Genomic DNA, 26,440 nt, shown 5'->3' on the forward strand with positions numbered 1-26,440 from the left:
AAAATACGTCCACACTGTTCACGGCGCCCAGAGGTTACACGCAGCACTGCATGTAACATTAACTATTCATTTAGATGTGAACTGCACATACTGCCATTTATTCACAACGTCACAATGCACTGCACATTTTTAAAATTTGTCTTTTGTAACCGACTCATTATTTATGAGTTCATAAGCATGTTTTGTCATTTGTGCAGCTTTAGTCTGTGTCCACACAGAGCAGAGTGGGTCCACACAGAGCAGAGTGGGTCCACGTGCGACCACATGCACCTACAACCAATGAGGTCCAGCTAACAGGCAGGTGTGAAGGAAATCTGCAGAAACCAAGCAGGAAGATTCAAACTCAAAGATAGCAGCACTGATCTCTGGAGCACCATGCTGCTGCTGCCAAATACAAAACTTGTGCAATGTATGAAATTATTTTCTTTTAATCATAAAAGTAATAAGAAACTAGTAAAACAAATGTATTTCTGTTTTTGGTGGAGCACAGATCGTCTCCTCGTATTAAACCTTCAAATGTAGAAGAAATGGTGCAAAAAATGTACGTTTTACAGCATCTGTGTTTCTTTTTGAGGCTTCGGTGCTTTTCAGGAGCGTGCTACTGTTACTTTCAGCTGTTAATCATGAGGTTCAATATTAGAGAGAAAGTCTGGGTATACTGGACCTGTAGGGAAGAAAATGACATCTTCATCTAAATTATCAACCCAATAAAAATATGAACCCTAACCCAGTTGGGAGTATATTGTATTTAATGACAGTTTATTGGTAGTTTTGACCGAGTTGTCAGCTCAGTTGTTTCTTTACATAAACTTGAAAGGCAGTGGAACTTGCCTGAAGTGTTTGAATTATTCTGCTTGTTAAACTTGTTGGAATAAAGGATTAAAAACGAGCCTGTAGAGCATTTCACTGACCTGCTGCTCCCATCAGCCTGTTTGACTGTTTGCAGAGGGAGCCACACAAACTCCCAGCCTCAGATGCTTCAGTGCTTCTCAGGAACATTGTGCTGCTACCTTCTGCTATTGAACAGTCATTTTAATTCATTTGGACAAACTTTTTTTTCCATGTAGCAAAACCTCGCGTCAGTCCAGGTGGAGCCAAAATGCCAGAAAAGAACTGACCAAACGATCCGGTGAGTTAAAAATCTGTCACTTCATAATCGATTCACATGCACTGTGCAGAAAACCTGATGAGAGTCAGGTCCTGGGTCTGACTGGAGCTGCAAACAAACAGTAAGCAGGTGATCAGACTCACTGAGGAGCTCACACAGGCTCTACACAAAGTGTTCATTTAACTTCAGACATGAGCCTGATTTCATTCTTTTATGCCTGCAAGTGTTTTTTGTTTGTTAGGTTTTTTTGGTGCATTTTGCTGTTCAAGTCTTTTTGTACCGTTACTATAAATGTGTCGCGTGCACTTGTACAGTAGGTTTCTCTCTCCATGTGTAGTAATGAAGTGCAGGGTTGTGATAATTGTAAATGTCAGCTCTGAGAGCTTCCTGGCACAAACCTGCAGGCTGCTGTACACTGGTGGATCGACACAGGGACGCAGGCAGGCCGACTCCACAGGAACAAATTAAAATCCGCTAAACTCATTTGACCTCATGCTGCAGTTTTTACATAAGGATATTCAAATCTCTCCGTGCCGTCTCAAACACATGAGACATTAAAGATCACTGTCAGATTTTCTAGGGTGCAGAGTGACTACGCTGATTCTCACCGGACAGTAAAAGTGGAAGTTTTATGAAAAGAAGGTTCACTAAAGCTCAGAAGCATCTACTGTACAGATGTCCTGCTGCCTGCTTCATGCAGAGCAGACATCCTCCTTGGTGCTGTGAGCAGTGCTGGATGGTCAACTCTTTGTTGGTCACCTTTTACCCAGCAGACCAATCACAGCGATCGAGCCCTGTTGGTGGGTGTACCACGTTACTGTGATCACATCCCGTTTTCTTTAATGCAGTAATGTAAAACATTGATGTACATAATTCAATAATTATATGAAGCTTACGCCTAAGTTATATGTCTGTCTTTTTTCCTGGTTGTCTGTTCTTTACATCACTTCCACTTTCCCACGCTCTCAAACGCAACACTTACATCATTACATTATATCTCGGTCCTCATTGTCATTCTCTCTTTCAGGCTCTCATATGTGCAACCAGCCTCCTCCCCATCTCCGCCTCCCCCGAATCACTCAGAGCTCCATCCAAGCCTCCATCTAAATCACCAGCGTCCTGATTCCGGGGGTCCCGTCCTAAATCCTGCCACCGCTGGGATCCCGTAATGACACGTTGGGTCATCGGGGTCTAATCACCAAATAGATTTTCTCTCACAGTAAATTTTGTTCCATTCTTCCAAACGTTCTCTCCGTGTTGTAATTACAGTAAAGGTTCAACACAGTCTGAACTACCACAGTGCTCGTGAACTGAGAAGAAACATCAGTGAGTTAGAATAAGTGCAGCAGGGAGCAGGTGGTGCTCAGGGAGCTCCAGCAAGAAAACTTAGAGTTGAAGTTGGCTCAACACGAGCTGATGTAATGCCGAGCTGACCAATCAAGTGCATGCACGGTCCAGCGTATCATCCCTGAGGTAAAACATGAAGTACTAGCTTTATTCTGTTTGTCAGTACGGATTTTAATTGGTACCTGAAGCAACACGCCTCCACCTACACCACCCCTTGAGTGTCTGTAACTCATACTGAACATGGCTCATTTGTTTGTACAGTGAAGACACACACAGTGTAATTCTCTTATTCCCTCACACACACCCACGTGCACATCGAAAGCTCTGCTGCTTTAAGACCCACTTGATCAACAGTCTTTAATTATGTTTGTCATCATGCAGCAGCCTCCATCTTCCTTCAGTAAAATACACCAACTCTCCGTCTCTGCCCCGGGGGCCTACTTGAAACTCTAAAAGATTCACTAATTCCAATTAATTTACTCTCTGCCTTTAATTAAAAAACTCTTATGCAAATCGCGACACGCTCTGTAACGCTGATTAATCTGAATTTTGGAGGGTTTTGTTTTTTGTTTTTTGTTTTTAAAGCTTTTCCAAATAATTATGCTAATGTATTAAAATATGTACAGTTGAACTTGGAAGGAAATGAGAAAAAAGGAGGTTTATACCTTATTTAGAAAGAATGAGTCTCAAAACAACTGATCCCAACAGAAAAGCAGATTTCATCAAATTACCTCCTAAACAGTTTTAGCTGCAGAAGAAGAAAAATGCCTCCCAGCACTGCGGATATAAAATATACCCGACTGTGGCATCATCCCACATTCGGTACACGAGGGCGACTCAAATCGGATCAGATCTGGAGTGACTAAAAGATGATGACATACAGTATGGTGCAAAAGGCTTTTGGCATGTTCGATGATTGTTATCTCACAACACCATCAGGAAGGAGTCTGATCGGCCCCCAAACTCACAGCGATCTAAACATGCAGCCAGACTCACAAAGACTGTTCTTCAGCTGAAAGCAGAGCAGCAAGTCCTGCAGCAGGAAGCAGGGCGCCAAAGAGCCCAGATCAACATCTCAGGTTCAGGCCAGGATCATACAAGCAGAAGACTCGGACTGAATCCACCGAAAAACTGTGGCAACTTCTCCAAGATGTTAACCTCATTAGTACCTTGAAAACAAGTGCAGAGCTGGTGCTCTTAAAAGCAAGACTGGGTTTCCCACAGATGATTGCAGTGGCTCACCGTGTGCATGTGTGTGCTGCAAACCACGCCACATGTGCAGGTGGTACGAATAATACACTTTTTCTCTACTTTATGACAAAAAACAGACTCGATCGTTTTGGCCTGCAGGTATTAGCTGCCACATGTGCAGCTTTCATTAATGAGTCAGACAATAAGGAAACTTTGCATTTATTTTAAAAGCCTGTGGAAGTGACTGGAACAAATGCAGGGCTGACTGAATACGTTTGGCAGTATAACGTATTGTCACTCTCAGCAGAGGCTGTTAGCGACGCTCTGTCCGTGAAGCTCTGGTTAAAATCCTCTTCAGACAGAAAAGAGACACTAATGACTGAATGAGTAACAGGAGAGAAAGAAAGGCTCAGAGGACAATAAATGCTTTTTGCTGTTTTTATGTTCAACACGACTGCTTTCAGCCCTCAAACTGAAACATGATGCTGGAGTCAGTGAAGGTGTTAAATTCATCGAAAGCGTGAGTCTAACCGAGCCTGAGGTTTCACAGAGGCTCAGTGTAGTGTCGCAGGTTTACACACTTACCCTCTGTTGGTGACGATGGCCTTCTTCAAGTGAACGTAGCTGGCAGGAAAAACTCCCTGGAGAGACACAGACAGAAAAAATAACAGAGAAGAAAGATAATTAATCACCGTCTACTTCCCATCCAATAACACCGAGAGACAGATCACGATAAAGACATGCAGAGTAAAGACTATCCTCTGTGTGCAGCAGCGAGACGCTCCTCAATCATTCGTGTACAATAATAAGTTATAACGGAGGCTGATGGCAGGCTAGGCAGGTCACTTCTTGTCTTTGATTGGAGATCTTCCAGTGAAGAGAAATACATGCTGCCTTTGCCATCAGAACGTCATGACACTGTGACCTGACAGAAAATGACAGCGAATCACATTTTTGCACAGATTTGGCCTTTTAAAGGCACGTGGTCCTAAACGTCTGTGAAGGTTCTCAGTCATCCAGGTCATCGTAGTCTAAGGAGCTTGCAAAGAAAAGCGTCTGGACTTGTTTGAGTTGCTGGAAGACTCATGCGAAGACAGCTTGAAGACAGCTCATGTGATTAGGTAGAGGATCATCAGGGGGTCCTTTGTCCCTCTTTGGGGGGAAACTCCCACTAGGTTTATATCTGGGACTCTCCACCATTTGACCTTAGAACTGAAGAAGCTTCTCAGATGAGAGGTGAAACGTCTTCAAGCAACTTAAATAAGTCCAGACGCTTTTCTTTCCTATGCAAAATATGATTTTCAGGTGATCATAAACTTTTGGTCAGGGCTGTACAATAAAAGTATATAATGAAGAAGGACTCTACAGGGTCTGAGGAAGGGTGGGGTTTATACAGGAAACATTGGGTCCCGCTGTCTCCACCTGTTCTGATGTGATGGGCATAAAATGAACTGCTTGGACTTGCAGCTGTTTCAACTGTGTTAAAGTCCAGTAAAGATCACACTGCAAAGAGATTACATTGATCCAGTGACGTTCCCGGGGCAACACTGATTGGACCAATCAGCTTAAACTCTGATCATTTTGTTATGGTTTTGGGAGGGAGTTGATTTTTAAATTTATTTTATTTTTTGTGGTTTTTTGTTGTTGTTGTTGTTCTCTGTGCGTGGGCTGTTGTTGGGTTTTTTTTTGTTTCTCTTCCTTTTTTTTTTCTTTCTTTTTTCGTGTTTTTTTGTTATCATCTGAATTTTAATGGCCTAATTTGTTTTGATATATGTCTTTATATCGGTTGGTACTTGCTGTATTGGGCCTGATATGTCAAATTACATGTGCAAAACTTTAGAAATAAAGAGGGAGGAAAAAAGCAAAAAAAAACCTCTGATCCAAACAAATCAGGCTGAGATCATTTTAGCTGGAATAAGACAAAACCAGCAGGCATGAAAGGCAAGCAGTGAGGAAAGTGTCCCACGAGAGATTTCAGTATATTCAATTTATTGTCTTTAAATTTTAAATTATTATTATTTGTTTTATATTTATTTTATTTGTTTTCAGGTTTGTGCTCTACCTCTGGGGTTAAATTCTCGGGCTGTTTTTCACACTATGTGACATATCGAGTCACTAGAGGCCCTGAACTGATATGAAGCACATATTAAATTCCTATTCCCTTCTTTTCAGGGTGTAGCTTTAAGATTAGAAAAGAGAAGATAAGAAGTTAGACCATTAAATTATTTGACATATTTATTGGCTTTTGATTGATATTGTTCAGAGTTCTGCGTCTCAGAGCCGGCTGTACCCCCTCACCGAATCCTGATGTGCACAGTGTGCACCTCTACTGTTTCACCGTTGAACCAAGGGCAGGTGAAGCATCTTCAGCCTTTCTGTGGAGGTTTTTCAGCAATCTTCAAGAAGTTGTGCCCTCTTTCCTTTTCTGCATCTGTGGCCATAGCAACTAAAACCCAACATTTTCTAGGAAAACAAGCTTCTGCATGCTTGGCTTCCCAAAGTGGTTAAAGCACTAAGAATTCACATTTCTAAGTGAAATATTGAGGCCTTCGACATAATTATGAGAGAATCATCATTTAAAACCGCTGGCATCAATTATAAAGACAGGTTACACAAGGCAAGGCCCAATCTTTCCTGGGCCCACAAAGAAGGTGAGTGCCATGCACGGCAGCTGATCAGTTTATTGTGTGAAGCTTGGCCTAATGGATGGAAACCATGCTGTTCTGGAGCATAGTGACGTGCACGCTGGTTCTTGGTTCAGTTCCATCACTAACTCAGTTGACTGTCAGTGATGGAGTTATTGTTGCTGCTGTAGCTGCGTAGGTATGGAAAGAAACTATATCTGTATAGTTGCTTAATCTGACGCAGTTGCATGAAACAGGCATAACAGATATACAGGCCTATCCTCCAGCAACATTTCTGCTTTTTCAATCTGAACCACAGCTTCTTCCTAGACTGACCAAGTAGTTTTGGCACCTCCAGTAAATCTAATGAGTGAGTAAAGCAAAACAGAACCTCTTCAATAAAGGACTGTTGTCCTCTAGTATTTCAGGCTGGTTTGCTACAGCACCAGTGTGAAGCCAGTGTTGGAAATCTGGTGCATCGCTTTGCACCTTGCAGCTTTGCATTGTCAGAATACAGAATCTGATTTGTATAAAAACTCATTCTTCATCTTCAGTAGCCTCAGATTCATCTTCTGTCTTCATCAAGACCACGACAAACCCGCTGCCTATGCTGCAGCGCAGTCGCAGGGTAACATATATGATGCCGATTTCCAGCTTTAGTCTGCGGGTGCCTTCATTTTTCAAGTGTACAAGTAAGCTTCACTTTTTGCAGCGGCGGTGCCGTCTCTTTGAAAGGTAGCTGCTGTGGACGCTCGAGGCTCCCCCATTTTAGTTTTACAAGCTCGAAATGCTGCTTACAGTATTCTCCTATTCTTCTGCAAATGTGGAAGTAATGAGGTATTTTGTGTCACAAAATCTTTATATCTCCAGTGACTGGGGAACATTTTTATGTAAATTGCAAGTGTGTAAAAAAACTGTTTAATTTACAAAGTGTGGCTGGAGCTGCAGCAGTCTACTGAGGGAAGGCTTCACACTGTGGGGATTTCATTCATATTCAGCTACATGTTTTAATGGGGAAAGAGCAGAGAAGAAGAAGAGCAGAGTCTATCTGAGGAATGGAAGTGTTCGTGCCAGTTTGTGTTTGGCTGTTTTGTTCTTAAGCATCCTGGTGTACATGTATATATGCATGTGGGTTTGTATCCTGTTTATGTACTTCTTCCCTTGTCCGCCAGCCTGCATGCTGATGCAGAAAATCTATGTTAGGTATTAGCGTAGAAGCCAAGATGTCAGCTCCTGTGTGTGTGCAGGTCTGTGCCTTATGTGCACTCGGAAAATGAGGCTTCCGGCAGTCGAGAAAGAAAGCAGCCCTCTGCTATCATGCATAATAACCCTGCTGTCTCTTAGCTAGCACTTTAGCTGCTTGTTCTTTCAACAGAGATGGATTCTGCTACAGCTGTCAAAAGACCTTTTAGGTCAAATATCACATAGAAAAACACGGCGGACCAGATTCAAGTCTAAATATGTTTCTGACGGTGTTACAGAGAGAGAGGGAGAGAAACCTATAAAATCAGGAAGAAATGAGAATAACAGGGCTGTAGATGAATAGAGTAACTGTTGGCAGCCATGCATGTGACAGGAGCAGGTCAGAGGTGCTGGTCGGGCCTCCCGGGACTCGCTCAATTACCTGTCTGCCCAGGGCCATAAACACTAAATGTGCTCTTCACAGTCGCACCGCCTCACAGCTCTGCTCCGCCGCTGCTCATTTAAAAGCCACAGCACTCGGTAGCTGCTGTCACCGCACTGTTTAAGGTGATTCATCGCTTTAACCTTTGGATAACATTTACACAAGTATTGCACATTCTGTATTTGAACATGAGTTACAGTAGACCTGCTCAGGTTTTCCTTATTTCCTGTCATATATACTGTAACTGTGTTACTGTACTGAATGCAGTAATCAGATTACAGCTACAATTATGTCATTACAGAGGTTCTTCAGTTACCTCCATGCCGGGCGGATAGAAAGAAAAATAATTATTTCTTTCTGCGTCTTGACGGTAAAGTCAGCTGATTTCAGTTTGTGTTGCTCTAAAGTGTCTTTGTGCTGTTTTCAAGCTTTGCTTTGTGTGTTTATATGTGAAACCTGATGTAATAAATCCTTTGTAATAAAGGAGAAAATGTGACAGCGACTGACTGAACCCGCTCAGATGTGGACCTCTGCCAGCGTCAGCAGCATTTCATCACCTGTGCTGAGGTCAGCGCTCGCTCTCTGTTCGCTGTCTCACCTTCACACAACGCTCATGATGCTAAACCGAAAACTCCTCTGTTTGTGCCCCACTTTGATGTGACAGTAAACCAGCGGGATGGAAACACCAGACATGCATCAAGAAGGATGAAGCACACGTGCACACACGGACTCACACGAGGCCTTCGAGCTCGGTATCATCAGAGGAGAACCTGAGGTGTTCTGAAGGCACTGACCTGTTAACAGCCATTCACTGTCACAGCTAACTAGGCAGAGACAGCAACAAGGTTTTCTGTGTGTGTGTGTGTGTGTGTGTGTGTGTGTGTGTGTGTGTGTGTGTGTGTGTGTGTGTGTGTGTGTGTGTGTGTGTGTCCCAGTGTCAAAGTGTTGTCCTTAATTTAGCTGATGGCGCTGAAGCACCGGTCCACTTAAAAAGGTCATCTTGTTACAGAGACAGAAAGAAAAAGAGACAGACGAGACGAGAAGTGTTAAAAATAAGAGAATGCAAAGACAGACGATCAGTGAGGGAGACGAGAGGATAATAAGGAAACGGAGGCACAGAGACGAGCAACAGGGGGAACGCAAGGACGGCGAGCGAGGCTGCAGGAAAAATGTCATCCTCTCAAAAATAACAGCACGCCTCCGGCCCAAATACTGTACGTCACCTCGCGTTAACCCGTGCTCTGAGTGCCTTCCAGAGGCCAATAGGACACGAGGAATCTGAAACATCAGGTATAAGAAATTGAAAGCAAAGGGAAACAGCGGACGGCTGCGCAGACATCAGACATGATCACCTTCCTTCACAGATATTTACTGCTCAGCCACACAGGAGCCAATTCTGTGCTTCGCACTGATGTCCAGGAGACAAATCCGAGCAAATACAAATAATGGTTGATTATCCTAAACAGCACAAGCACCACGGTGCTCTATTGTCCATATTTGTGTGTGCAATTGTGTGTAAATGTGCATGTTTATGCAAACAATGTTGGCTTATATCCCCATTTATACAAGCGTGTACAACGAGGCTTATTTGCGAGGCAGCTCAAGACGTTCTGCGTGAAAAATAACTTGGATGTGACACATTTAATTTCATGGTTTGTTACTTATATATGATTTAGCCTTGCTCAAGTGCTTCCATCTCACTGACGATTTAAAAAGAGCTCATGTGAGCGTTCGTGTCATAAAGTTTAGCTGGTTCACAGCAGTGTGATTTAGCCCTTCTTTTTTTAACTTGGCAAGAAAAACTGTAACTTTCTGCTAACACAAATTTACTCCACTAAAGAAAAGCACGTTTAAAGCTTCTTACAAATGAGAAAAAAGGTGCACAAAACATTTATAGTTCCATGTTTCTTCGTGTGCTTCTGAACTGAAACGAGGTCTGCACGAGGTCGGAAACAGCAGAGACTGCAGACATCAAGCTTAAATAAAGTCAGAGAGACGGGAACCAGAAGTCAGTCGTGTCTCTAAAGTTTAATATGGGTTTTTCTTTTTACTGCTGCTGTAAATTATTCAGCATCTCGCCATCTACAACACTCGATCCTCGTTTCCTAATGGACAGCCTGACTTCTCAGACTTTCATTGTAAAACAGTTTGGACCTCCTTCGTGCTCTCTGCTCAGAACACTGACGGATGCTCTTGTTAAGCCGTGTATGTGTTTAAAGTGAGCGACTGAAACGCTGTGTGGACTAGAGGAGCTAGAAAGTAATATCCTCTCTACATCTAAACGATTTGAAGGTAGGCCTCTTTCTCTCCCTCGAGCTTGGCTTCCAGTGAGACCACTTCTTTTGAGTGAACAGCAGAGGGATCAGCTGAAGGTCCAGATGCATGTCTCAGGTCCTGTTTTTAGGCCTGACATGCCACCACTTGTCCAGTTTCCTCAGATTGTTTTAAGCAGCCGCTGCACAGCATGCAGAGATGTGCCCAGTTAACTAACAGCTCTTTGGGAATCACCTGGTTAGTGCAAAAACATTATTTTATGTCAAACTGTGTAATCTTTAGTATTTTTAACAGATTCAAACAAAGAAATTAGAACAAATGATGTTTTTGTGACCGGCTGATGGTAACAACATGCCTAAAGATACAATTTAAAACTGCCTGTTATGTGTAGACACATCATCGGTTCGGTGATGAGGCTGAACAAACTCAAACAAGCATCCCTCTGAAAATGATCAGGTACAAAGAAATGAGTGAAAAACAGCCAACGTCCAAAGAAAAACTTTGCAAGACCTTCAGAAAAGCTGCAGAAGAGTTGCAAGACAGTTGGGATCATGGAAGCTCGAAACCTGTCCAGGACAAAACAAGAAAACAACAAAGACTGAAAGATGTTTCTGACCTTATTCTCTTGGTTGTGCCAGAAACTTCTGCTCTGTTTCCATATTTCTGTGCAAACTTTAAAGAGCACACAAAGAAAAGTCTCATTCATTCTCCTCGGGGTGCAAACTTCTAACAACAAACAGCAGACTTGTAAAACTTTTAATCAAAGGTTGCTTCTCAAAGGATGAGCAACTTTACACCAAACTAAAACTAACACATCCATAGGCTGAAAAGAGTTGGAGCAAATGCACAGACTGGTACAAACTCCCGGACCGTACCCAGCAGTGACCTCTGCTGATGTTTGCTCTTAATAAAACAGTCTGGGCCTAACATTATCCCTCCAGACTAAATAATTGATGGTCTTTGTAACTGTGCTGCTGACCAGCGGTGAAAGCGCTCTGGGTCATAAATGTTTTAATTCTGCAGGTGTGGAAGCAGGCAGCTCCCTCTCCTCTTCCTCGCTTCCCACCCAAAAAAGATGCTGACGCATCATCTCTGCCTGAGATGAGATTACTTTGTGGTGTCCGCATTAAGGAAAATTGAGTGAAAATATCCTGAGACAACCTGAGGAACAGACGAACTGTTCAACACGTCTTTACTACAATCAGACTTTATAAATGGAATTTCAATTTGTGCCAAAGGAGCTGTCAGAGGTGAAGATCATTCAGGGTCAGCTCACCTCTGAAGGTGGAGACGCAGCAGTATGGAAACACACTATATTGGTGTCTACGCTCCAGCCAAGCTGTTAGAAAGTGATGAATCACCAGTTTCATTCACTAACGTCGCTGCCTTAACACTCTTAATGTTGGTCCTTCTTAAATCACACACAAGTAAAACCTGTAGGAGGAAAATGGAGGATAGCATGGAGAGCTGTTCTCGGCTTTTTTCTGTATGTTTTAATCAGATATTTGTATAAATAAAAGATAATTAATTAATTATCCTGATAATTAATTAACTTGTAATGTACTGACTATCACAGACTTTCTGTATTGTAGTTGTAATCTTAGTCATGGTCAGTCTGTTGTGTCATCATAACTCTGACTCTCACACAGTCTCTAACATTTTATGTGAGATTAGAATCGCACAGCTCGCGTCTCCATCGCTCCTGTGGCTTCACGTTCATTTGTGTCTCCAGGTGTTTCCACTTCCCTCCTTCCCCTCCTGTGTATTTGAGTCCTCTGTGTCCGTCTGTTCCTGGTCGGGTCGTCTGTTGTGGTCGTACAGGGTCTTGTCTTCATAGTCAGAGTTTTATCCAGTTTAGGTTTCAGTTTAGTTTCGCCCTTGTTTCACTTCACCTTGTTCTTCAGTTTTTTGTATCGGCCACAATAAAGGTTCACTTATTGTTAAACCTTCGTTGGTTTCTCCTGTCTCTGCGTTTGGGTCTGTTCCATAAATACATCTGTGTTTCCCGCCGTGACATAAACAAGTAAAGCTCGTCCTTCCCGACATTTCAAAATTGTAACTTTACTGACTGTTAAATTGTTACAGTTTAATTTTGACCGTTGTTTTCAGGGTTGATCCTGAGGTGGCAGACATGTCGGGCCTCTTCCTCGTCACCTGATGATGACGCAGCAGCCCGGCTCAGCTGAAGTTTATCTGAAGCCAAACTTCAGCCTTCACAGCTGTTTAACATTTACAGTTTCAGGTGTTTTTACCAGCAAACTGTTTTTATGAGGTTTCTTTTTTCAGTTTTTTATTTTTTCAGACTTTCTGTAGGTCTGTCTGATTATGATGTCGTCATCAATTTGTACATAACTGTAATGTGATTAAAATGCGCTTCATCGGTTAGACCAAAGGTCCCAAAATATCTACCAAAGAAAACTGCAGACCCTGTTTGTGTCCAAGCACAGAGACATATAAGAACAACATGATAATATAAGGCGATGCAGTTTGGGTTATTAAGGTTATATTTATATATATTCTTTCTTACAAACATGCCAAGCTTTAGCTCTCCGTGTCAAAAAGCTCTTGATACTAAATTAAAATATTTCCAAAATATATTAACTTCACTCAGTGTAACTAAAAGGAAGGCTGAAATATTCCACATTAATCAGGTTACATTTACTCTCAGTGTTGATGGGTTTAAGAAGCCACAGAGCCTGAAATGAGCTCAGATATCTGAGAGTCTGCACACAACACCCACTGAAAGAGCTTCTACAAGTCAGAGCTACATGTGAGAGACACTCGTGAAGACACTCGTAGTTCAGCGGTTGAAGCACTCAGTGTGAAAGGAATGAGTGCAGCATGAAGCGAAAGAAAGTCCTTACTGCTCCGTGCAAACTGAGCAGTGGGTGGTGAACATATATTAATAAAACACTTTAAAAGTCGACATATTGAGTTTGAAGCACCTGTGAACTTGCACCGCAGTCAGCCGAGCGCGCCGCTACGAAGCGCTGCAAAAGTTCATGTCGGAGCTGAAAACATTAGCACTCTGTAGCATTCTTAATGTACCGGTTTCAACTTTTTAGCTCATTTAGCACACTCATCTCAACACGGCCTCTTAGCATCAGTGGGTGAGACGATGCTCCTGGATCATCAGTTGCACAGGAAATGTTTTTACACGGTTAAAATACTTTTTAAGATCCTTCTTTTTGTTTCATCTCAGCCGGTCCTTTGCTCTCTTGGACATTTTTCTCTTCCTCGTTCTTTTCGTGCCATCATACAGGATACACTCTCTGTCTTTTGTTTCCAGCTCACTGCTCTGCTGCTGTACACCAATTACAGTCTCTTTTGTTTCATTCTTATCACACCTGCCGATGAGCTTCGGATAATCCGCGTTTCATTGTCTTCCAGTCATTTCTGCAACAATCTGAAAGCTAGAAAAGACTCTGCAGCTGTGATTCACTCTCCTGCCTCCTCTATTGTCCTGAGCGAGTTTATCTTCTAAACTTAACCCTAACACACCCATATATTCAGTCCTATTATGAGCCCCTGTGTTGCATCAGGCCCCTTTTCAAGATCCCAAGAGGAAAAGAGAAAAAAAGGAGGATGGTGCAATTCCCACACTGAGCTCCGTGCAGCATCATAAAGCACGCTGGTCTATAATTTCACACAGCAGCTCTGATAGGCTCGGATGATAAAATAACAGTGATTACATCACAATTGCAGAACTGTACATCTACCGCCATTGTTGTTACTTGATTCTTGAACAATGAATGTCTTTCTAAATATTCTGAGGAGGAGAGATTTCCACTGCAGCGAGTCGGTGCGACGAGCTTCAGGAAGGTGAGAGCAGACAAAGGTTTCTCGCTCTCTCTCTCTTTATGTAAGACTGTTTAAACCGTGCAGGTCGTCCTGATTGGATTCAAATTCCGACTCGCGGTTGATATTTTAGGAAGACGGTCGCATCTAGTTTTACTTGGCGGTTATGTCACCTGACAGCAAGGTCCAAAAGAAGCACAAGGTCTGAGTGACAATAAACAAACACATCAGTTTTCCACCTTCCTGCTGCTTTTCATCACATTTCAGTTGGAGTCGCTGCGTTTTGACTGAAACGTCTCCAGGCAATGTTTCTCTCAGCCCACTCTGACTCAGACGAGCTCTTCAAGGATTGTTTCTATTCACTGGGCAAATTACATTAACTGGCCCAGTGTGATCAATCAACTACAAACCAAAGCTGATTAGAAAACATCACATCTGTAACGAAAGAGGAACAGCTCGCCTCGCCCTCAGCCCGAGCGCTCATTTATTCACACTCTACATCTCTCCTGTGATATCGTCATTGGATAACACCAGGTTCGTCTTACGTTCGTCGACTGGATGATTACACGTTCACAGGTACCGGTGTAAACACAGGCTTCCACAGAGAGTGTGGTGTGTTGTTGGTGCTGCAGCTTCAGGGCCCGTTTTTGTTGCAGTGCAGCGAGCCGGCAAAGACAGCTCTGACCGTTTGATATTTTCCTGACCTTGAAATCCGCCTTAAGCATCTGCGTGGTATTTTGGTGCCCAGCACGAAGGGCAGGGTGCAGCGCTGGGAGGAGAAGTCCAAACAGGTGCAAGGTTGGTTCAAATGAAGAGGCACAAAGCTGTTGGTATTTTGGTGGAAAAATCCATCTGAGACTACGCGGGCGAGTCAACCTGCTAAACTAAAAAGTAAATAATGCATTTTAAGTGAATCCCTTCACAGCAGGCAGGATTTAAACTGCATCAGTATACAGCAGCTGCTTTATATTTTTCTCTCACTTCATTAGATCTTTGCAGCTAAATCTAAATATGACTATATGTTGTAAGGAGCAGTTTGTCACGTTGGCACAGTCATTTACTGCATTTAACCTTTATGAAATCACACACCGGCAGACGTCACTGTGTGGAGATATCATCTGAATTTCAGGAGCGGACCACTCCTCCTTCACGCCCCCGCCGGCCTCAAGCTATAAAAGCCCCCCTCCACCAATACCTGCTGTTCTCATTTTCATGCCCCACCCTTCCCGATCATTTCCCCTCTCTTCTCTTCTCCTCTTTTCCTTTCCTTCATTCATTTCTCGTTAGTACATGAGGATCTGCCGGCCTGGGAGCTTCCCCCAACCGCAGCACCATTTCACACTTCCTCGTCCCTCATCGCCCATCGTTACCGTGGATGTGATCCCAGCTAGTGAAACGATGGGCTTTTACGGCGGATAATCCTGTGTGTCATTGCCTCCTTTGCAAATTTCATTTTAGGAAAAGTGGAATTTTATGTTTGTTCTCATAAGGGCGAATGCTGCCATGTCACATTTTACGGTATGAAGTGAGATACAGAGGAATTAAAGCAGAAACAGCTCGCACTGGTGCAGTCATAAAAACAGCTCCATCAACATTTATGACTTAATTTTGTACCAATCGTACAAGCCGAATAAAGCTGGCACCCTCTGCCTCTGGGATCAGCTCCGAGGCGCATAAATTCCCAAAGCAGCGTTTTCCTGCTGGCTGAGCTGTTGTCGGTGCTGCATCTCTGCGCCTGTCCCAACTGTTTTGGAGTCCACATCATGCTGTGGTGCTGTTTTTAAAAAATGCATTTAATAGCTTTTTTTCCTGGATTTTTGGCTTCAACTTCTATTTAATAAAAAAATGAAGACTGTTCACTTCCTTGTTCCTGCGTCTCCCGCTGAACCATGCTAACTGATGTAGTTGAGGACGATGTGCTGGGCCAGCCTGTGTGTTCAGTCTTCAGTGCGCTGCACTCTTGAACTTAACACGTGACAATGAAGCTTCAACAAAGCCGAACCCTCGCTGTGTGCAACGACTTCGCTCTCTCAGAGAGAAACAATCATGACGAGTGACTGAGTCCAAAACATCTGCCATCATCTTTGCTCAGAGTTATCAGAGATACAAAGGACAGAAAATGATCATGCATGTGGCAGGAACGAGAGAGCAAGATGTGCAACGTGTTTTACTGATATTTAATGTTTAATCTTCTTCCCTCGATTTAAAAGCATCACAATGAAACTTTTCCAATAGGGAAAGTTTGATGACCTTAAAAACGGTTTAATTTAGGTCAATTTAATAATTTATTAAGCTGAAAGGAGTGACTGAATATGAATGTGAGCACCAGCCTGAGATTCTTTGGTTTTTAAACCAGGTCAAATGTCAACATCTGGACAAAGATGTGTCCTGAGTTCACAGACACAGTTTCTCGTTGTTTTTCTGACTTCACTTGAAAGATGACTCTGACTGTTTCTCTCTAACACAAGCAGAGACCAGCAGCAGCTCCAGACAGTGAAGGAGCATATATATTTGGACTGTGCCAGGTGTAATCTCCCCGCACTGAGAATCCTTCTATGTCTGCTGATTTCGGCTGCAGCGAGGAGCTCTGCATCTCCCTCTTCTCTCTGTTTTTTATCCTGCAGCTGCTCAGTAACTCTGGCCTAATGCTCTGAAGATTAAAGGTCAGCTAAATCCACAGAGGCCCACAGAGTTCCCACCTGCTGCATACAGTGTAAAACACTGTGGTGTAAAGATCACAGAAATATTAAAGACAGCGGTGTCACTGCATTTTTCCACACTGACAGAACTTCCCGTGATATTTTACATGTTTTTGGCAGTCCACAAATATAATCAAACAGTATATGAGTGACTTTGGTCTTTGCGATGCATGGCGCTCCCTTCACCCCACCAGTAAGGAATATACTTTTTTCTCACATGTCCATCACTCCTACTCTCGTCTGGATTATTTTTTGGTCAGCAGCTCACTGCTGAACGACATTTCAGACACTGAGATTCATCCTATAGCTGTCAGCGATCATGGTCCTGTATCTTTAACACTAATGCACAAGAATAATACTACGCCAAGAAAAAACTGGAGATTTAATATATCACTACTTAAAGATGAAGACTTTATTAAATATTTTAAAAAAGAGTGGACTTCATATTTGGACTATAATGACACTCCCGAAACATCAGCTTCTGTTCTATGGGAAGCAGGGAAAGCTGTGATGAGAGGTAAAATAATTTCTTTCTCATCACATAAAAAGAAAAAAGAAAACAAAAATATTCAGGAATTAGAAAAAAACATCAAATCACTAGAAGAAGCCTACGCGTCCCACCAAGATCAGGAAACATTGAACAAAATACGCAAAACAAAACTAGAATTAAATGAGATAATTGATAAAAAAACAAAATTCTTAGTACAAAGACTACGCCTACAAAATTATGAACATGGTAATAAATCCGGTCAATTTCTAGCAAACCAGCTAAAAATAAATAAATAAAAAACAACTATATGTGCTGTTCAAGATTCATCTGGGAACACATTATATGAACCGATACAAATAAACAACATTTTCAGGGATTTCTATAAAACGTTGTATTCACCACAAATAAACCCATCTAAAAAAGAAATTGATCAGTTTTTGGACAACATAACTCTTCCAAAATTATTGGACACTCAAGCAATGGCACTGGATTCACCACTGACACCAGGTGAACTCCAGGAAGCCCTGATAAGTATGCACAATAATAAGGCTCCAGGTCCAGACGGCTTTCCTGCAGAATTCTACAAAGAATTCTGGTCGATTCTAGCACCAGTTTTCTACAGAACGTTGTTGGAAATTAAAGAAAAGGGCAGACTTCCATCAAATATGAATTCTGCAAACAATCTCCTGCTAAAACCAGGCAAAGACCCTGTATATCCCTCAAGCTATCGTCCAATATCCCTTATAAATGTAGACCTTAAAATAATCTGCAAAGCTCTCTCAAAGAGACTGGAGAAAATAACCCCCCTCTTAATTCATCCTGACCAAACTGGTTTCATAAAAGGTAGGCACTCATCAACAAATACACGTAGATTACTTAATTTGATAGACTACTCATACAGTAAAAACCTAGAAACTACAATATTCTCTTTAGACGCAGAAAAAGCATTTGACAGAGTTAACTGGAAATTTCTATTTGCAACTTTACACAAATTTGGTTTTGGATCCTCTTTCATAAACTGGTTAAAAATATTATATAATTCCCCAACAGCTTGTGTTAGAACAAATGACCAGACATCCTCCAGCTTCTGTCTCTTGAGGGGCACCAGGCAGGGATGCCCACTCTCCCCTTCACTATTTGCAATTTTTATTGAACCACTAGCAGCAGCAATTAGACAGAATTCAGTAATTAAGGGCATAAAATGCAAGAACGTGGAACATAAAATCAGCCTTTATGCGGATGATGTGTTACTCTTTCTCCAAAATTCACAAACCAATATCTCTGGGGTGATTGAATTGATAAACTCTTTTGCAAGAATATCAGATTACTCAATTAACTGGTCAAAATCTACAGTCCTACCGATTAATTGCTCCTTCCATAATTCCTCTTCTACACCACTGCAATCGGGAAATATAAAATATTTAGGTATTAATGTTTCTCCCAAGCTTGCAGATCTAACTAAATTAAACCATATCCCACTTTTAAAGAAGGTAGAAGATGATCTGGCTAGATGGAAATGTCTACCCATATCACTCATGGGAAGGGTTGCCGCTATAAAAATGATGGTCTTACCAAAAATAAATTATTTATTCTCAATGATCCCAACTAAACCGCCACAAGATTGGTTCAGATCTCTAGATTCATGTATGTCCAAATTCCTTTGGAAAAATAAACCCCCACGTATAAGCTTAAAAACACTACAAAAGACCAAGGATAAAGGAGGACTAGAACTGCCTAACTTTCAGCACTACTTCTTAGCCAACAGGCTTCAGTTTATCTCAGGATGGCTAAAACACACCCTCTTAGATGAACCTTGGCTAGAGATAATAATCTAGAGATCTCAGACCTACCATTTATCAGCTCAAACATCCAACGACATGAATGCTTTAAAAGCATCAACATCAGCTCTTCTCTGACAGCATGGTGGGAGTTTCTAAAATTGACGGCGTCTTCATTAATCCCATGCAAACGTACACCTATCTGGAACAACCCTGACATATTACAAAACAATAATATGATAAACTTTTCAGATTGGAGTGATAAAGGAATCAAATATTTAGAACATATACTAGAAGGAACAGAATTTATTTCATTTGACGGACTAGTTACACAATATGGGATCAACAAGAAAAGATTTTTAGAATATCAACAAATTAAATCCATAGTAAAAAAGAAATTTAAACCGGGTCAAGTTGAACTACAAACACCACCAAGTGTGGTTCAATTTCTTACTCTTAAACCCCCCAAATTACTATCCAAAATATACAGAATGCTTTCTAAAACAGATGAATCAATATCACTTCCTATTGCAAAATGGGAAGCGGATTTATCAGTTAACTTAGACCTAAACTTCTGGTCTCAGATTTGCTTAAAAACCTTTCATCTAATTAGAAATCCCAGTCTTCAATTAATTCAATACAAAATATTACATAGAGTGCACTATACAGGTCATAGGATGTTCAAGATGGGCTTTACGTCTACCAACAACTGCTCACACTGCAAAACCAATTCACCGGACAATTATATCCACGCTCTTTGGTTCTGTCCACCAGTGCAGAAGTTTTGGCGCGAGATATGTGAAGACTTATCGAAGTGTCTGAAATGTAACATTCCAACTTCCCCCTTAGTGTGTTTGTTGGGCAGCTTAGATAATGTCACTTCAGAAAAGAATATGGCCCATATGGTTTTCACTGCCCTATGCATAGCCAAGAAAACAGTCCTCATGAACTGGAAAAATAAAAATAATCTTAATTCTAACCAATATAGAAATTATCTATTAGATTACATTAGTCTTGATACAGCCTCTGCCACCACATCAGATCAATTGCTCTGGGCTCCTTTGATCAGCTCCATCACCTAGTGGGGGTGGGGGGTCATAGTTTGGTCCCGCCTTCACTGTTGTGATTGGTGTGGGGGTAGGGACAGGCTTAGGGCGTCGGGGGGTTCCCCGGAGGCATCTTCCTTGGGGGGCTCAACCCGGGGTAGCGGTCATGTCCGGTTAGGGGCTCTGTTGGCTCTCAGGTGACTGTTTCCTCGCGGCTGCGTGCAGCGGGGGTAGGGGAGGGTCTGTGCTGACGGACGTGGGTTACTGACCTGGTAGCCTGGCTGCCCCTGGGTGGGTCCGGGATGGGCGTGAGGTTCTGGGGGCGCTCCGTCTCTGGGCTGGGACCCGGACCGGGCCTCGGGGGCTTGGGTCCTGGTTGGTGTGTTGCCGGGGTTGTGGGCGGGTGGGTGCATGGGGGCCCAGCCCTGGAGCAGGGTGCCGCCGGTGCGTCGAGCCACCTGGGGGGCTCTTCAACTGGTGGGGGAGATTGTCACATCTTGCAGGAGCTTTCCTCTCCTCAGGAGCTCCCTCTGCAGGAGGGGGAGATACAGGAGAGGTGGAGGAAGATCTCAGCCTGGGTGTTTATTGTCTTATGTAGTCTGGAAGATGAGTGGATGGTGGGGTGGGTGCAGTTTTCTCTGTGGTGGGGTTGGGTGGACTGTCCCGGGCTCTGTGGGGCCGGGCGGCGCTGCTGCACTGGGCCCGGTCTGGATGGGCCTGGGCCCCCTTTCCCTGGCGGGTCGCGGAGTATGGGGGTGCCTACTGGGGTCAGCGGGGGAGCTGGCCCCAGGGAGGGGTCACTTGCCCCTCCCTTCCTTCCCTCCCCATCTCCAGCTGCCTCCCTCTTCCCGCTCCACCACAACCACCCACACATGCAGGGCCTTGGAGTGGGGGTATGTCACCAGGGTGCAGAGGAGGCTACCCCCCCCTCTGTCCCCTTCTGGCTGCCTCTGCCTCAATTTTATCCCACAACTTAGACATTCACATTACTCACACTCTCATTACACATACATATAGGATCTTGGGGGTGGGCACGATACACGGAGTCCAAAGTACCATCAGGGTGTACACCCCACCCCTGGCATCGTTGCCCACCTCTCAATTTTAAATACACGTAGACATTGAGGGCTAGCAGGAGGGACCATGCGCTTACCTGCTGCTCTCTGGCAGGTAGCTCCAAGCCCTCCTGGGTTTTAAATGCACCTTAGAACACACATGCATCAACATTACAATGAGCGGGTGGAGGGAGGTTTGGAGTCTTCTCTCACCCCCGTTCTCTGCGACCTGCTGGAGCAGGGGGGCTAGGACTAGGAGGAGGAGTTGGCCGTCCGACTGCGGTCTGGAGTGTGGAGCCTTCCTGCTGCTGCGGAGTCGGGGCGGTCTGCCTCCCCCCACCGCAGGGAAAAGGGAAACACCACCTGGGTCTGGGTGCAGTTCCCCCCTCCAGGGGTGGGGGCACCTAGACCCGGTTTGTAGAGTACGCTTGGGGAGTGTGATCGTGTGTACAGCGTCTCTTTATGTCTGTCTCCACGTTGGTTGAGTGTGGAGTAAGTGCATATGAGAGCATGAGGGTGGGAATGGATGTTTGTATCTGTGTGTGCCTGTATGTCTGTGTCTATATGTCAGGTTGGGTGTCAGGCGCCACCTCTCTGGGGACATCTCAGGCCCTCCAAGGTTTGGAGGCCTATCTCCCCCTACCACCACTTCCCCTGCCAGTGGCGGACCCCCTCAGACATCGGTGCGTTGGTGGTTCTTTGTGTCCGGGGATGGGCGTCCAGGTACACACCGGCTCACTCCTTGGCGGCCGCTTATCGGGGCCTGGAGCCTGGGGCTCGCTCGGGCCACTTCGGAGGTGGGGTACCCCCGGCCTCTCGGCCTGGGGCTCGGTCACTCAGGCGCAGCTGGCTGCCGGCGGAGCTCACGGGCGCGTCACTGCAACTCCCCCTGGCTTCTGCTCCGCGGCTGCTGAGTGAGCCCTCATCTGGGACTCTCCTCAGCTCTTTCTGGGACAGTGGCGCAGCTGCCCCTCTGTTGGTCTTCCTTGGTCTCTTGTGTTCTGGGGGCCTCTGGATGTCTGGAGTTTTGATCTCCTCCACACCTGCTTCACGCCCTGGAGGACGGGGCTGTGGCCCCCCCACACCCTCTAGCAGATTATTACATGAAGGAACCTTTTAAAAAACAAAAAACAAGCGCGTCCATGCTCACAGGTGTACACACGGGTGATCACACCCACAAACTACACCCTTTTTGGCTCCTACCTCAAAGCACACTGTGTTCTGTTGATCTTATGTGCTGCACAATAATGTTTAACATTTAGTATTTACTGTCATATTCCCATATATCATTGTGATGTTGTTTATTCTATTACTCTTGTTCTCTTCTGTTTGCTTTCTTTTTTCTTTCTCAGCAGGTGATCCAGGTGATTGATATATGCATTTTTTTTTTCTCTGCCCGTTCTGTTGGTTTTTGTCTTTTGCCCTTCTCCCCCGTCCCTCTTCTCAGCTGTTTCTCTTTCCCTCTTTCTTTCTCCCCTTCTTTCCCCCAGTCAAGTCTGTCCCGTATTCAGTAAGTGAAAATAAAATAAACAATAAAAGGTGAATCAAACGGACCATTACGGCAAGGCTGGGATGGTCAATTTGGTAAAGTAAATCCGTTGGGCATCTTTCTTTGCCTTTAGACAACAATTCTGACGGCAAAAGAGCCAAACGGGACAGGCCAAAAAAAAAAAAAAAAAAAAGAAACGATGGGCTTTTACGGCGGATAATCCTGTGTGTCATTGCCTCCTTTGCAAATTTCATTTTAGGAAAAGTGGAATTTTATGTTTGTTCTCGTAAGGGCGAATGCTGCCATGTCACATTTTACGGTATGAAGTGAGATACAGAGGAATTAAAGCAGAAACAGCTCGCACTGGTGCAGTCATAAAAACAGCTCCATCAACATTTATGACTTAATTTTGTACCAATCGTACAAGCCGAATAAAGCTGGCACCCTCTGCCTCTGGGATCAGCTCCGAGGCGCATAAATTCCCAAAGCAGCGTTTTCCTGCTGGCTGAGCTGTTGTCGGTGCTGCATCTCTGCGCCTGTCCCAACTGTTTTGGAGTCCACATCATGCTGTGGTGCTGTTTTTAAAAAATGCATTTAATAGCTTTTTTTCCTGGATTTTTGGCTTCAACTTCTATTTAATAAAAAAAAATGAAGACTGTTCACTTCCTTGTTCCTGCGTCTCCCGCTGAACCATGCTAACTGATGTAGTTGAGGACGATGTGCTGGGCCAGCCTGTGTGTTCAGTCTTCAGTGCGCTGCACTCTTGAACTTAACACGTGACAATGAAGCTTCAACAAAGCCGAACCCTTAAACTTTCAGGACTCGCTGTGTGCAACGACTTCGCTCTCTCAGAGAGAAACAATCATGACGAGTGACTGAGTCCAAAACATCTGCCATCATCTTTGCTCAGAGTTATCAGAGATACAAAGGACAGAAAATGATCATGCATGTGGCAGGAACGAGAGAGCAAGATGTGCAACGTGTTTTACTGATATTTAATGTTTAATCTTCTTCCCTCGATTTAAAAGCATCACAATGAAACTTTTCCAATAGGGAAAGTTTGATGACCTTAAAAACGGTTTAATTTAGGTCAATTTAATAATTTATTAAGCTGAAAGGAGTGACTGAATATGAATGTGAGCACCAGCCTGAGATTCTTTGGTTTTTAAACCAGGTCAAATGTCAACATCTGGACAAAGATGTGTCCTGAGTTCACAGACACAGTTTCTCGTTGTTTTTCTGACTTCACTTGAAAGATGACTCTGACTGTTTCTCTCTAACACAAGCAGAGACCAGCAGCAGCTCCAGACAGTGAAGGAGCATATATATTTGGACTGTGCCAGGTGTAATCTCCCCGCACTGAGAATCCTTCTATGTCTGCTGATTTCGGCTGCAGCGAGGAGCTCTGCATCTCCCTCTTCTCTCTGTTTTTTATCCTGCAGCTGCTCAGTAACTCTGGCCTAATGCTCTGAAGATTAAAGGTCAGCTAAATCCACAGAGGCCCACAGAGTTCCCACCTGCTGCATACAGTGTAAAACACTGTGGTGTAAAGATCACAGAAATATTAAAGACAGCGGTGTCACTGCATTTTTCCACACTGACAGAACTTCCCGTGATATTTTACATGTTTGGTATGACAAAAAGATCACGTGACATGTGAGACGTTACAAACTGCATCAGGTTCACTCAGCAGTCCTGTAGTGTAATAAGTGCAGGCTGCAGTGACGGCCTCTGTTTCCCATCATGCCTCTGATGGACTGAGCAGTCTGTTTAGATTTTCTGTTCCTTTTGCCTGATGTTTGAATCGTATCTGAACTGAAGTGTGGCTGAATTACATTTACAGAAGTTCTTGTTTTTAATATTATGGATCCTTTTTCACTTTCCGTGACTTTTACTGTGATGAGCACTGATGCTAATAACTACTGGCTGACTGAAAAATCTCCAAATTATGAATCATATTTAATCTTGCACATACTGAAGAGATAATCTGTGTAAAACCAAAGAAGTCAAAATGCTGTCAGCATTAAAAATGCATAAATGTATTTATTTTAAACTGTGTGCCTTGAAAGCAGAGTATAGAAGCATCGGAGATATCAAGCACAGCTCAGACTTCTTAAAGAATATTATAAATATATTTGTATATGATTTATTTAAAATGTTTGTCTGGCACACAGAGTGCTGTCACTCTTTGAAGTGGATGCTGACGAACCAAACAAGCTCCAAAGCTCACCAACATTTTGAAGATGAGAGTGTACAATGACCGCGACTGTCCTCATTGACACGTTTTGGATTGTTGCAGAGAGCAGCAGAGGGCAGAACATGAGAGCAGAGAGTCAAACTGAGCTGTTTTTAAATTCATGACCAGACTGATGCACAGCGAGCGCAGGCCCAGAAGCCTCTCCCACTGTCAGTGTGTGTTTGGGTTCTTTTTTCCCTGAAACTCTATCTTGATTGGTTTAATCTCTGCTGTGAAGGGTGACCGGACACACACACACTCGCTGTGTTTTCATATCATCATATCGTTTCATATCAACATCTTATTGACAGAATGCTTTCTCCAGCCCCTGACCCTAAACCTAACCATAACCTAACTGTAACCCTGACACTAAAACCACATTTTGAGTCTCAAAAATGGCTTCAAACTCATGGGGACGGGTTTTGGTCCCCACAAGTACAGTAAACTTCCAATTATTGGTCCCTGAATACACCCTCACACACAGACACATATCAATGAGTCCTGAGTGTGAGGGACTCAGGTGTACAGTAATTCCTAAATGGTGAATTCAGTACTTTTGTAACCCTCCTTGAATTAAAGCTGAAAGTTGGGACTGAATTTGGACTGAAATCCCCTGCAGTGGTGTTCAGAGGCAAAGTGAGGAAGAAAAGTGTCATTGTCCAAAAACATATACACCAAACTGTAATAATTTAGCAACAGAAAGACTAAATTTCCAACAACATCTCTGTTAGATTAAAATACTGCAGATTTAAACATATTGCCAACCAGTGTTGGTCAAGTTACTTGAAAAAAGTAATCAGTAACTAATTACTAATTAATTCCCCCAAAAAGTAATCTCGTTACTTTACTGACTACTTATTTTCAAAAGTAATTAATTACTTAGTTACTTAGTTACTTTTTAAAAACACGATTTACAACCTGAATAGGTGATAAATAGATCTTTCAGCCCAATTCTACTTTTTCTGCATAATCCATCATACAAAATGTAATCAAATGGAAAAGTCTCTTTTTTTAACTTGTTTTATTAGTTTTAATCTTTTAACTTTATGCATCAAGCAAAAATTTAATTATATGCAACATTCTCTGAGTTGAATAAATTAGTTTAACATTTAAACCTGTTTTCTGCACATTCCAGCACATAAAATAAAATATTTTGTGTTTACACTCAGTCTTTCAAATAGATGCAAGTAAAACACAGCAGAAAATAAATAAAGTCAAAGACTCAGCGGTCCTGTTGCTCTATTTTCACCTGTAAAGCAGGAGTGGGGTAGGCGGAGGTTTACCCTGGTGCAGGTGTGCCGCGGTCAGTGGAAGAATCCGTGAGTTTCTCTGTGAGTTTCCCATTACGTCGTAGCTACTCGGTGCTTGTTGGAAGTTTAGGGGTTTTTTCGCTGTAAAAAGAAGTTTTCTTCCCACGCACAGCGGACACTAATGTTTTTGTCACTTTTTATGGAATCAAACTCAAAGTAAGGTCAGTACTTCCACGCTTTAAACGCTGCACGCTCATACTCTCTCCCGCACTCCATATATTATCCATTGTTGATCTGCACACAGCTGTTGTCACGAACGTCGCACTCGCTTACGTCACTGTCGTGAGACATTCTCGCAAAAAAAATCATGGTTTTAGTAACACAGTAACGCAGCGTTCCTGCGTGAAAGTAACGGTAATCTAAATACCGTT

At 43.2% G+C, this 26,440-nt stretch overlaps 1 protein-coding gene across 8 annotated transcripts in view; it reads right to left on the reverse strand.

Moving 5' to 3' along the window:
* The window catches only part of LOC308402549 (dedicator of cytokinesis protein 3-like), a 252,665-nt gene that overhangs the window by 110,435 nt on the left and 115,790 nt on the right, over nt 1-26,440 (reverse strand). For all 8 annotated transcript variants that reach the window (XM_080891465.1, XM_080891466.1, XM_080891470.1 and 5 more), the window contains exon 4: nt 4,232-4,287. In XM_080891465.1, the coding sequence (XP_080747591.1) occupies nt 4,232-4,287 (56 nt within the window). The remainder of the gene's footprint in view (nt 1-4,231; nt 4,288-26,440) is intronic.

Source organism: Rhamphochromis sp. 'chilingali', assembly GCF_963969265.1.
Source record: "Rhamphochromis sp. 'chilingali' genome assembly, chromosome: 9".
NCBI lineage: Eukaryota > Metazoa > Chordata > Actinopteri > Cichliformes > Cichlidae > Rhamphochromis > Rhamphochromis sp. 'chilingali'.